A 12,299-nucleotide genomic window follows, 5' to 3' on the forward strand; every position below is an offset into this window, starting at 1 on the left:
CGCCTTTGCGCCATGACTGGTCACATATTGTAAGTAGGTTTGTTATAAAAGAAAAAATAATTGTTAAAAGATATGTAAAAGATGGAGAGGAAGACATAAGTTGTTCTTCAAGAAGACAGTGTCGATGATACTGGAGGAAGGTCAGATAAAAGCATGAGGACCCCTCGGAGGACATCTGTGAAAATTGTTGATTATCAGTGTATGTAAAAAGTATACATGTATCAAGTACCTACTCGTATGTATGTTTTTTGACTAAGCCAGGGATGACGCATGAAGCGTAGAAAAAATAGAGATTCTATATTTCTATTACAAAGTTAAGGTCCAAATGTAAATTTTTCATCAAAAAATTTTTTTAAACCATATTTTCTAAAAATTAACTTTTTAATGTGTACTTTTTCATATTTATTACTTAAAATATAAATAGTTTATAAAATAATAGTACAACATATAAAGTTTCGTTAAATATTAATTTTCTATCGACATGTACCGCCATCTATGTTATTTACTAAGAACTTTCGCCAGAAAGCTTTGCAACAAGCGAACTTTGGTTAAAGTGTCACTAAATATTTATTAACGACAGTCGTAGTAGACTTTAAGATGCAAAATGGATGTTTTTCTCATTCCATTCCGTTCCGTTCCATTCTCGTATCAGTGAGTTTTTTTTAAATAAAAAATGTAATGAAAAAATACAACCTAGTAAGATTTTTTTTTTCATTTAATGTTAAAATATTCCCATAACATTATGAATTTGTAAATCAAAAACTAATATAAAATAAGGAGTTGGATTTGAACCTGCGCTTAGATATTTTAATAATAAACTAAGGTAGTAATATCAATATGTTATGTTGTTATATTATTTATTTTAAATAAAACTCTAATGCATTGTATTAAAGACCATTTCAGTGCGATCACTAATTCCATACAAATTTTACTATTTGAATGAGGATACGAGAGCTAAATTTTAACTTAAAACTGAAGCTGTAAAGTATATTTTTGCATAATATTAATTTTCTATTTAAGTCTATTAGGAAATTAAGCTTAAACTTACTAAGCGTTGGTAAAATTTTTATAGAGTTATATAAATTGCCAAACAAAAGTGAACGTTCATGATAAGTGAAACATATTTTAGATTGTGAATTCAAATCCCACTTGGGGGAATATTTATACTAATATTATAAAGTAGAAGAGATTGTTTCTTTGAACGTGGTAATCTCGGGAACTTTTGGTTCGATCTTTTTTTTGTGTTGGATAATCCATGATATAATTTTTATAAAGGTTAAGTTACGACTTCCCTGTACGTAAATTGCTATTGCGTGTTGTAAAACAAAAGTAAATTATACGCAAAAATCATCAATCAATCAATCAAAATCAGAAAATCTTAATCAATTGTATGCCAAATAAATAAAACGTATTACGAGTATGTTTAAACTCGTAATATGTTTTTTATACGTAAGCGTAGGAAGAGGAAAATTAATATTAAGACACTATGTTCTCTTGTTTTACCTCTTTTCGAGTTCCGTATCCAAATGACTAACGGGATTCAATTACTAAGATTTCACTGTTGGTCCATTTGTCATCTGAACTCATGAACCGTAATTCTCTCACAGGCTGTGCCGCTATGCCATGATGGCCCCCCGAAAATACTACCTATTTATGTTTTAATTGTTAAAATAATTACTCTTTACTCGCAAATAATTACTTAAATTTAAATTAAGAATCAATTTTACTTGTAACTTAATGGTGTTTAAGACATTTGGAAACGTTAAAGCAATTTTAAACATCCAAAGCTGTGCCAAGCTAAAAATCTAAAGTTATTTTAAAATGGTTATCAAATATAAACTTTATTATATCATACATAAAGTTTACCTTCTATTAACGCAATATGAGAGTTGAGATGTTTTAAGAAACAGCTGTAAGACAATCAGCGCGGACACTTTAGTGTAATTGGTCAATGAGCTGTCAAAATTTGAATTGAGGCGGTTCTTTAAGACGGATTTGTTTTTGTATAGTTGTTTCTTTCTATTATTTTTTTCGTATGTCTGTAAAGGAATGATAATTATTAAAATATTTTTGTTAAAAATTTTATAATTAAAATGTTTTGTTAAACAATTCGCGGCGTTGAATTCCGCTGCTCATCAGCTTTACCTTTAGACGGAAGATAACACGGCGTTAACTGATATTAAAGATACAAAAATTTTACATAAAAAAATGTAATCCTTGTATTCATAGTTCAAAATTCAAAACTAATACCCACCAGTCATCGTGTTAGTTCCACCCCGGCATCAAACCAGTGACCTTACCCGTTCAAATGTTATCCTTTACGCTCGTTTTTTTTACGAATCCTTTGATGAGACTTTCACTTTTTAACATATTGGTAAAAAGTGAAACTAGTTTTTTTATAAGCAGAAAATAATACTCCATGCTTAGTGGTGATTTGTAACAACCAACCCAAATAAGTTGTATTAAAAGCTCGTTGTGCTAAATAAAATAAAAATATTGTCGAATATCGAATTGAAGACTCTACATGTTACTTGAATCTATAACCATATGTTAAAACAATAATACAGTGTGTACTTTATATACCTATATCCATAACGATGATGCATCAATGTTATTTATTCCAAGGACTGGAAATCGAACCCATAACTGTTACGCTAACACCCAAACCATACCAACCTGCCGCTGCACCAATTCCGACTAAAATTTTGTTTTTAAAGTATTCATGTAATACAATAAATAGTTAATATTCATGTGATTATTACAAAATATATCTCAATAATTTAAACTCATCCAAAAACCAGCTAAAGTAAAAGTAGTTTGACCAACAAAAGAATAAGCCGCGTAATACTTTCCTTTAAAGAAAATAAATATATACAGTAAAAAAAAAATAAAGATAAAACAAGAATCGTGTGTAAGGTGAAATCGAACTGGTTCCCAGGGAAGTTGCGGTGTGGTGTAGATTACATTACTAAACTATTAGGATTGAGTTTTGTAGTGCAGGCTCTTGTTTTATTGGGATTATCCTTTTATTTTATTCAAATTCAAATTTAAAATATTATGACTTTTAAGAACCCTCTGTTCTCCACTTTACGCCGAATTCCGAATATGTGTTGAGTGGCGTTAGTCAACACCCCGCTTTGCCTTGTTACCAGAGCGCAGAAATGAAAGTATTAAATTTTTCATTCCTCGAATGGGATTTGAACCCACGACCGTCCCGGTCACAGTTACTCTTGTGCCCCTACACCGCCACAGCCTTAATTTAAATATTCTGTAAATATCTAAAGTATCTATATGAAATATAGATGTTATTTAGTAAATCACTATCTGTTTGCAAATTGTATATTTAGTGGATGAACTCTTTCGATTAGAGACATATGCCTAGAGAATACAGTATCTAAACACTAGGATCCTCCTGGTCCTGCAGCAGCGTGCAGCTAAGAAATGATACTTTTTAACTTTCACTAAAATGACAACACTTAAAGTTCAACAGTTTTTCGACGTCATAATGGCACCCTTTTCCATCAGTCACGTGCCAGCCCACTGGTGGCTACAACCTACTGTTTTTTCATACGTTTCGCTTTCCGTGCTGCGCGTGAGCGACTCTTTGAGCGGATGTAAAAAAGATAAAAAAGATAGATACTTTTAGTTTATTAAGATTTTTTAATCATTTTGTGTTTCGCTTGCAGTTTTTGTTTTTTTATATTCATGCTGCATCCGCACATAGCAGGGTAGGCTGAGGGAACCTGGAAACCTAGTGTCGAGACACTCCGTTGCCATTAAACCACTTCGGTTGCCTACTTTCCGCCGAATTTCTAGGTTCCCCTGCCTTCCCTGATATGTGCGAGATACAACCCGAAGCAAAAACAAACCAGCTTAAGACGATAATAACTGCAGTAATATTAAACTATGTCGTATTTATTAAAGCCCGCCTCACTAGCGAGTAGCGTTCGTCACATGAATCATATCAATTGTATGTTGGGTAGCGAAACTCAACGCCGTACCTTATCAGCTAGCAAGGGTAAATGTAAATAATTCATTTCGAGTGTGAATCGAACCCATGATCATTGCCTTTGCAGTCAAATCCTTTCCCACTGCGCGACTATGGCCTCCGATTAAATTTATTCAACATTTTTATTGTTGGCATTTCCGCTTGCATTATAAAATAAATGTAATGTTATTTAGACCAGCCTTCGCTGAAACCCGTTAACTCAATTAACTATTAACATCATCAATGTAATTAAAAAACTCTACGAAAACTTCAACAATTAGTCAAAGCGAATTTTCTAAAATTAAGCATAAATCACGTAAAATAGCTAATTTTGTACCGCGAACACTGTAATTATTCTATCTATTTTTGAGACTTTCAATTTGAAACGCATTGATAAGTATATACCTATTTACCTATTGTTCCTGACGGTAGCAGGTTCATTTCCAATTTGAAATAATAATTGTTTTTTTTTATTTAGTTGTAAGTACAGATTAGTGGGAAGAAGATAGTAATATTTTTCTTCTACTAATCTTAGTAGAAGAAAAATATTCAAACTAGCTTTAGCAAACTAGTTTCTGAGATTAGCGCGTAAAGCCAAACATAATATTAAATCTTTAGAATTATAATATTAGTATACGTTTCTCATATAAATTGGAAGGTGTGAAAGAAGCCGACCATATCAAATGCATTATCAGAGGAACCGGTTATATGACACGTGATGAAGCGCAGCTAGCCTGAGTTTTTGTGGTATAGACAACCTGCTCTGCTCTGTCAATCAATACTAAATAAAATTCGTATAAATTATAAAAAATATTCTTCTTTTTGCATTAAAGAGAGAATTCAGTGAAAAATCACTATGTTATTATATAGATATTTCGATATTTGAAACGCGGCGTTAAATTCGCTCAACAGGCTATGTCTTACAAGCAGACCAGCGCATGGGAAACTAAGTGTCTAAAAAATTGGTGGGATCAGAAAAATAAGGTAACTTCTTTTTTCTTTCTTCACTTCACGAAACGAATATAATGAACAGTATTTAATTTATTATTTCCAATTTTAACATTATTTCTAACTGACATTCCGTGTGTTTTACTACATAGTTCATTCAGGCCGCGTCGTGAAGCGAGTGAATGGAGCTTTTTTTAGCATTAGGTACACTTGACTAAATCGCTGTGAAATTACTTGCCCGCCGGCGGACGTTTTGTTTCTATCATGTTGGGTGCGAGTTGTAGCGGTTACAGTTTCCCGCTTTATCCCGCGTATAGCAGGATAGGCAGAGAACATGGTATCTGAATTTAAGTTGCGTGTGGAGTTGTGTATGGGTGGAGAATATTAACGCCGCGTCGGTGAAATAAAAATAATTGATATTCGAGTGCCAAAAGAATCAAACTCATAACAGTACTAATATATATCGTACATATATGATAATTTTATGCAGTAGTGTTTCCTTCCTATTTAAAATTATACCCAATCTTTATAAGTCTATGTTAAAATAATTCTATATACGATTGTAAAAGTTATGGTTGACTATCAATTAAAAAAACCTTTTTTAAAGAAATTCAATTAGAAAATAAATAGAGCTCCTAAATTATATTCATAAGACATGAATTTTAGCTTTTAAATAAACAATTATGAAATTTGTAAAGATTTATCACGTAAATTAATAGTTTAAAATTTTTTTTTAAATTTTTAGAATTCAGTACTTCAAACAATAATCAGAACTGTTGCAGTATCGTATTGCTGTTCGTATGTCTGTCTATCATCACACATTTTTTTTTTGACAAATTAAACAAAATTATATAACATCTACTAATGGCGACGTGAGTTATAATCGCTACCTTGCATGAGTCCGCCATAACTCAAACCAATACCGCATTTTTTCGTGTATTGATACAGAAGCTGACTCATCTCTTATATAATGCGGGGTACGACTGTGTGAAAGTTGATGTCTTAGGTCATAGTCGTGTACTGATCTGTGGAGAACGGAGTGAACGCAGAGAGATCTGAGACACTATGTTTTTGACTTTTTTCTATAACACGTTGGCTGGCGAAACTCAATTCATAGTTTTCTTTGGGAAGTCAGAAGGTTAAATAATATTTTAAATATATTAATTTCCTCATTCAATAATCGTCTTTCAGGCTAAAAGACAAAATGCTGAACGAACGCTAGATGTATTACTGACAATTAATAGGTAGTATAATTAAACAGTAAACAGAAACCAATAACGAAAAGTATTATCCAATTATAAAAAAAGAAGTATTGCTATAATTGCCAACGTCCAATATTCTCCGCCTCGCGACGAAGTGAACGCGGTGAAAGTAGAATCCAAATACTAATTATAATCTTATATAATGATGTATTAAAAAACAATATATTAAAATTGCATTTTGTGTATTAAAATTTGTGTTATTGTTGTTAAAAAAATAAGTGTTTTTGTGTAATTTTACATAATTGAGGCATAAGCAGTGTGACTGCGTATGTAAACGCGATACAGTGCGGGTTTGATTTCCACTCGAGGAAAATATCTAATATTTTCATTTTTTTGCTCTGATGTCGAGGCAAAGCGAGACGTTGAGTTCCATTACTCAACACATAATTCCTCCAGAATACGGTGGATAAATGGAGAGAGGAGTGTTTAAGCTCTAGGCTCCTTCTGTCTATCTATATGTAAAACTGAAAAATATATAAATCATATAATATACTGAATGTTGTACTCACCATCTCCACTCTGGTTGCTGCTGTGCGCGTGGTACTGCTCGTCTGCAAATTCATACTCTATGTCAGATTAGACACATCTGCTCTCGACTCTATTATTGTCAGATAAATATAATAAATATGTATGCCACAGATGTTTAGGAGTTATGAGCGAACAACATTTAGAAATGTCAGAGATTTATCATCAATTTTTATGAATTAAAATATTAGTGAAGTGATATTGAGCTCAACGGATACGTTTGATACGCCATAATTAAAGAACTGAACTGATGAATTAAAATTAATTAATGTGTCATAAATATGACATTTAATCATCATCATCATCGACAGTCATCGATTGTCTCTGCTGGACATAGGCCTTCCCCAATTCTCACCACCACACTCGATCTGAATGGGACGTTTACGGAACATTAATTAATTGACACATGATTTAAATTCAAGAGGTCGTCGTGGCACAGGGGCTGTGGGTTCGTATTGGGTATTGGGTATACATCGTGAAGCTGATTAACATTTTATTTAAATTCAAAATTAATTAAATTATATAAAACAAAATGTTGAACAATAGCTTTCGCCATGAAATTTAAACGCAAGACAAATTACAAAATGATAACAATTCTCTTACCTCCATTCCTGTGATCAGTGCTGATCAGCTCCTGGCTTTGTATGGGCGCGTGTATGAGGATCTTCTGCTGCGGACTGTGAGGATCCAAACCTTCGACTTCTAGCAGAGGCGCATGCGTCTCATATCCATGGACTACCAACGGAGGTGCATGTAAATCCATGTTTAATATCACTTTTAAACAAATTTCTGGCACTAGATCGTCCTAAATTGGGTTTATTTTTTAATTGGCACTACTATTAGAGCTAAGAGGATTTTTTTGGAGTATTATTAGTTTTGTTTTCAGTTTTGCGTCTGCGTTAGAACACACTCACATCGTCACATGTCCCTGTCACCTTAACCGTTTACGTATCTTCACTTTTTCTTCGCACATTTTAAACACTTTGTCTGGAAAGAGAGAAACAGTATTTAGGTTTTAATTTGAATTAAATGAAATAAAATTTGTAAAAAAAAAACAACGAAGCTGTCGTGGCGTTCTGCGCCACATACCAACCAATGTAGGTGCAATTTCCATTCAGGAGGATAAATTAAACTTGTTTCCTTGCTTTGGTAAGAAGACAAAGTTCGACTTTCGTTTCCACCACTTGGACTTGACGATCCCGTAGAGAACGAAGTCTTAATAGGAGGTTCCTTCTACCCATAGCAGGGATATAAGAGTTTAAAATAAGGACAAAGAAGAAAGGGGAATTCTAGGAGAGTGGAAATAAATAAAATCACTCATTTATGGCTAAATGCAATAATTTTGTTTAACATGAAAATGAAGAACCTCTACAATTTAAGTTTTCATACATTAAAGTGAATGCCAGCATATAAATCACGGGTTCCGTTCAGCGAAATGTGTATATTTGCTTAAACAAACAGCTTCGTGCGCAGCGTCCTATTGTTTTCTGTTTTGTTACTAGACGTTACTATGCGTGGATATTCTATATTTATAATTATAGCGATTATAAAGGAAATTGTCTTAGACGTAGTTATTTTAATAAAAGCGTCTATTTTTCAAATACAATTCAAAAATTAACTTTAAAGTATTTAAACTCTTTCATTATGAGAGTTGTATGAAGTAAAGGAATTGCTATTTAAAAAGCACATCCACTACTCGTTACTTCATGGTTTCATTTAAGTAACCTATCTTCACTATAGGAAAAGGTTTTCATATTCAAATGTGGACTTTGTAAATATATTAAGATTGTACGTTTCTAAGTCGGTACAGTCTAATATTATAAAACTGAAGAGTTTGTTTGTCGAATTAACGAAATAATCTCAGGATCAATAATCTCTGTTTCCTATTAAGAATTCCTTTTGTTTTGGAAAATTTATTGATTGAGGCAGGCTAATAAACTGTTTAGAAAACTCTTTCTCTTAATAATATTAGTTTTTTCGAACTGTAAGTATTTTTTCAGTAATTTATGTTACAAAAATTTACAATTTTATTATCAACGATAATACCTACTTTAGGTACCTACTTTAGGTACGTGTAGTGTAAAGTCTAGAAATATCCACCCATACAATAGAAAAATAAACATTTGTATAACCCTACACCCGTTTACAACGGGAAGTTGTTTGAATTATTTATTATAAAAGTAGGTACTTAGTTTTGCACTAATCCACAAAAAATAATATAATCGAGGAAACATTAATATGATATATTATAATGTTAACGACCGACAACCCTTGTGAAAAAAATGTATTGAGTAAATTACATAAGTATTTACAATAATTAAGGCCGTCATGGTGCAGTAAGACGTCTGAGAGTAAGGGCGATGGTTTTGGGTTTGATTCCTACTCGGAGGAATGCAATATTTAATCTCTGTTTTGGTAACGAGGAAAAGCACGGCGGTGAGTTCCGCGTTGACATCAAAAAAAAGTAACAAATTTTGTTTCTCTCTCAGAAAAATAGAGAAACAGAGTGTCAATTTATGTATTTTTTTTTATAATTAAATGCAATAATGCCAACATTTTTATAACGACATATATTTTAAATGATAATTATTATATTGTCGCCGTACCGCGATTCGTCACTCGTTCGTTCATTGTATGTAGTGTTCCCAGAGCCTTGTCAGCTTAACCTTTGTGAATATTATTTTAATTTTGAGCCATAACTGTAAATGGTGAAGAAAAGTGTTGTGTTTATATTTTGATTTGTGTTGTTTTTTTATTCAAATTGTTTATTTTATAGTATTTTAAATAGTTTACATGTACATTGTAAATTTATTCGAAAATACTCCAAATGAATTCCAAAATGGGATACGAACCTACAAACATTCCATGTATTACAAATTAAAGAAACTAAGCTCAATAAGTATATATGTATACAAACATTTCAATACAAAACAAACATAAAATGATTATTCAAAGGCTTGTTCAGACGTTTCATTCACACGGCGATGAGTATCGTTACACTGTATCCGGTTTTAGTTTTAACTTATATTACTGAGGATTAAAATTTGTAAATAAGATAGTAGCTTCTACAGGCGACTTCGTCCGCGTGGTTGAATGACACATGTGACATGACACAATAATAACTGGGAGTCGTGTATGACATATGACACGTTCTAAGTGCCCGATGTAACTTTGACCGCAGGTAGGTACCTACTAAAGAAATCTAATTTAATCTTTACAAATAGTTGACAATGTCTGCCTCTACATCGATAGCTGTGGGTTCGATTCTCACTCGGGGAATGTAAATATTTAAATTATTTCATATGCCTCCATAGACATGACAGTAAATCTGGCAAATGCGGTTGTGCTTGGGGAAAGGGGTGTTGTTGACACTAGGTTCCCTCTATTACTACTATACGAGGGATAAAGCGTCAAGGTAAAATATATATATTTTTTTAAATTAGTAACAAATGTCATCTGTTTATTTTTAAAAAGAATAAAAAAATATTAATAATGATATAATGACGTGAGAACACCGAGTTACGTCGACACCCATACACAAGTGACTTTTAATGATATACCATTAAAAGATTTACGCTTCTATACGTGAAAAAAAATTATAATATATTCGTTTCATGAGACCGTTTTGACACAGTGGGACAGCGTATGAGTGTAAGTTCGATTCCTGGGAAAATTATTGGGACAAAAGCATTGGTATCTATCAATCAACACTCTCGAATTCTAGATTCTCTTTGCCATTGTTTTAAAATATCATATCGAGCTAAAAGAACCTAATAAGGCAATACGGTAAAGTTCCCAGGTTCTTTCAGCCTACCCTGCTATGTACGAAATACAGCGTAAAGCTGAAAATAAATCTTATTCGGAGTAGTATTTTTTTTTTTTTTTTTTTTTTTTTTTTTTTTTTTTTTTTTTTTTTTTTTCAATTTCTATCCATTTACGATCAGCCAATAAGCTATAATTAAATTTTATATATATCTGGATTGACTTTTGGAGATGAACCCATCCTGTGATGCGTCATCTCATTTCACAGTTATGCTTCTTTAAATTGAAGCAAGTCTGGATCGCCTTAGTCGGTGTATGTTTTCATCTATATCGATCAGTGACCTTGCAAGTTCATTTCTATGATGTTCCAATCTCATTTTATATGTGATACACGATATATTTATCTGTTCCTTGACAGTAGGTATTTCAAGATATTCGTGGACTTCTGTATTTCTTATGAACCATGGAGCACTAGCAATTATTTTTAAGGCTTTATTTTGGAAGCGTTGAAGTATTTCTATATTGGAGTGGCTTGCTGATCCCCAGAGTTCAATGCCGTAAGTCCAAATAGGTTTTATAATAGTTTTATAAATTAACATCTTATTTTCTAATTTGAGTGAAGACTGTCTCCCTATTAGCCAGTACATATCCCCAAGTTTGCGATTTGCCTGTTCTCTTTTTGCCTTGATATGGTCTTTCCATGTGAGCCTCCTGTCCAGATACATTCCCAGGTACTTGACTGTTTTTTGTTGAGGTAAAATCATGTCATTTAGTTTCACTGGTGGGCAGTCTCCTCTTTTAAGTGTGAATGTCACATGTATAGACTTAGCAGCACTTGCTTTTATTCTCCACTTTTTGAACCAAGTTGCGACTTTATCTAGGTGCTCTTGTAATTTTGCAGACGCTATGTTTGGATCTTTGTGACTTGAGAGTAGTGCCGTATCATCAGCGTAAGTAGCAGTTAAAGTATCATCGGAATAAGGGAGGTCAGCAGTGTAGACTGTATATAATACCGGACCCAGCACTGATCCCTGCGGGACTCCAGCTTCTATGCGGCAGATAGATGATAAGCTTTCCTCGACCCTGACTTGGAACATACGGCCCTGAAGGTAGGATTTTAGGATCATATACATATTGTTGGGCAGGCATATTTTTAGTTTGCATAATAATCCTTTATGCCACACACGATCGAAAGCCTGTTGTACGTCGATGAATGCGGCAGAGCAGTATTCCTTTTTCTCCAAGGTTTGGCGGATAGTGTGAGCAATTCGATGAATCTGTTCTACCGTACCATGGCTCGCTCGGAATCCGAACTGGTGATTTGGTATTATTTTATGCTCTTCCAGTATCGGATTTATTCGTTGCAGGAGAAGTTTTTCCAATAATTTTGATATTACAGGAAGGAGGCTTATAGGTCTGTATGAAGTGACTTCTGTCGTAGGCTTTCCTGGTTTTGCAACCATGTTTATAGTTGATATTTTCCACAATGATGGGAAATATTGTAACCTTAGCACAGAATTGAATATAATTGTAAGGAGGACTATGCCTTTTTTGGGGAGTTGTTTCAAAACTTCTGCTGTAATCAGGTCAAATCCTGGCGCCTTCTTTGTTTTTAATCCTAGTATAGATCTTTTCACTTCCACAGCTGTTATTCGCTTTACAGGTAGCGATACTTGTTGTTTATCAGTCGTCAGGATGTCATCAATTTCTCTTTCTGTGTCCATGAGATCAGGTTCATGAGGTGTAAAAGTCTTTTTTAGAAAATTAGCAAATAACTCTGCCTTTTCGAAAGGCTGTATCGACCAATCACCATT

General features: G+C 33.2%; 1 protein-coding gene across 2 annotated transcripts in view; it reads right to left on the reverse strand.

Annotated features, from left to right (window-relative positions):
- Nucleotides 1–12,299, reverse strand: part of sv (paired box protein shaven) — an 81,099-nt gene that overhangs the window by 44,115 nt on the left and 24,685 nt on the right. Inside the window, exons 2-3 of one of the 2 annotated variants that reach the window (XM_085202323.1) lie at nucleotides 7,327–7,710; nucleotides 6,708–6,764 (exon numbers count right to left, since the gene is read on the reverse strand). In XM_085202323.1, coding sequence (XP_085058449.1) covers nucleotides 6,708–6,764; nucleotides 7,327–7,486 — 217 coding nt within the window. In that variant the 5' untranslated portion in view covers nucleotides 7,487–7,710. The remainder of the gene's footprint in view (nucleotides 1–6,707; nucleotides 6,765–7,326; nucleotides 7,711–12,299) is intronic. The other variant, XM_085202324.1, reaches the window with a different exon arrangement.

This window comes from Heliconius melpomene, chromosome 18, assembly GCF_056956725.1.
Source record: "Heliconius melpomene rosina isolate 202511_hmr_F chromosome 18, ASM5695672v1, whole genome shotgun sequence".
NCBI lineage: Eukaryota > Metazoa > Arthropoda > Insecta > Lepidoptera > Nymphalidae > Heliconius > Heliconius melpomene.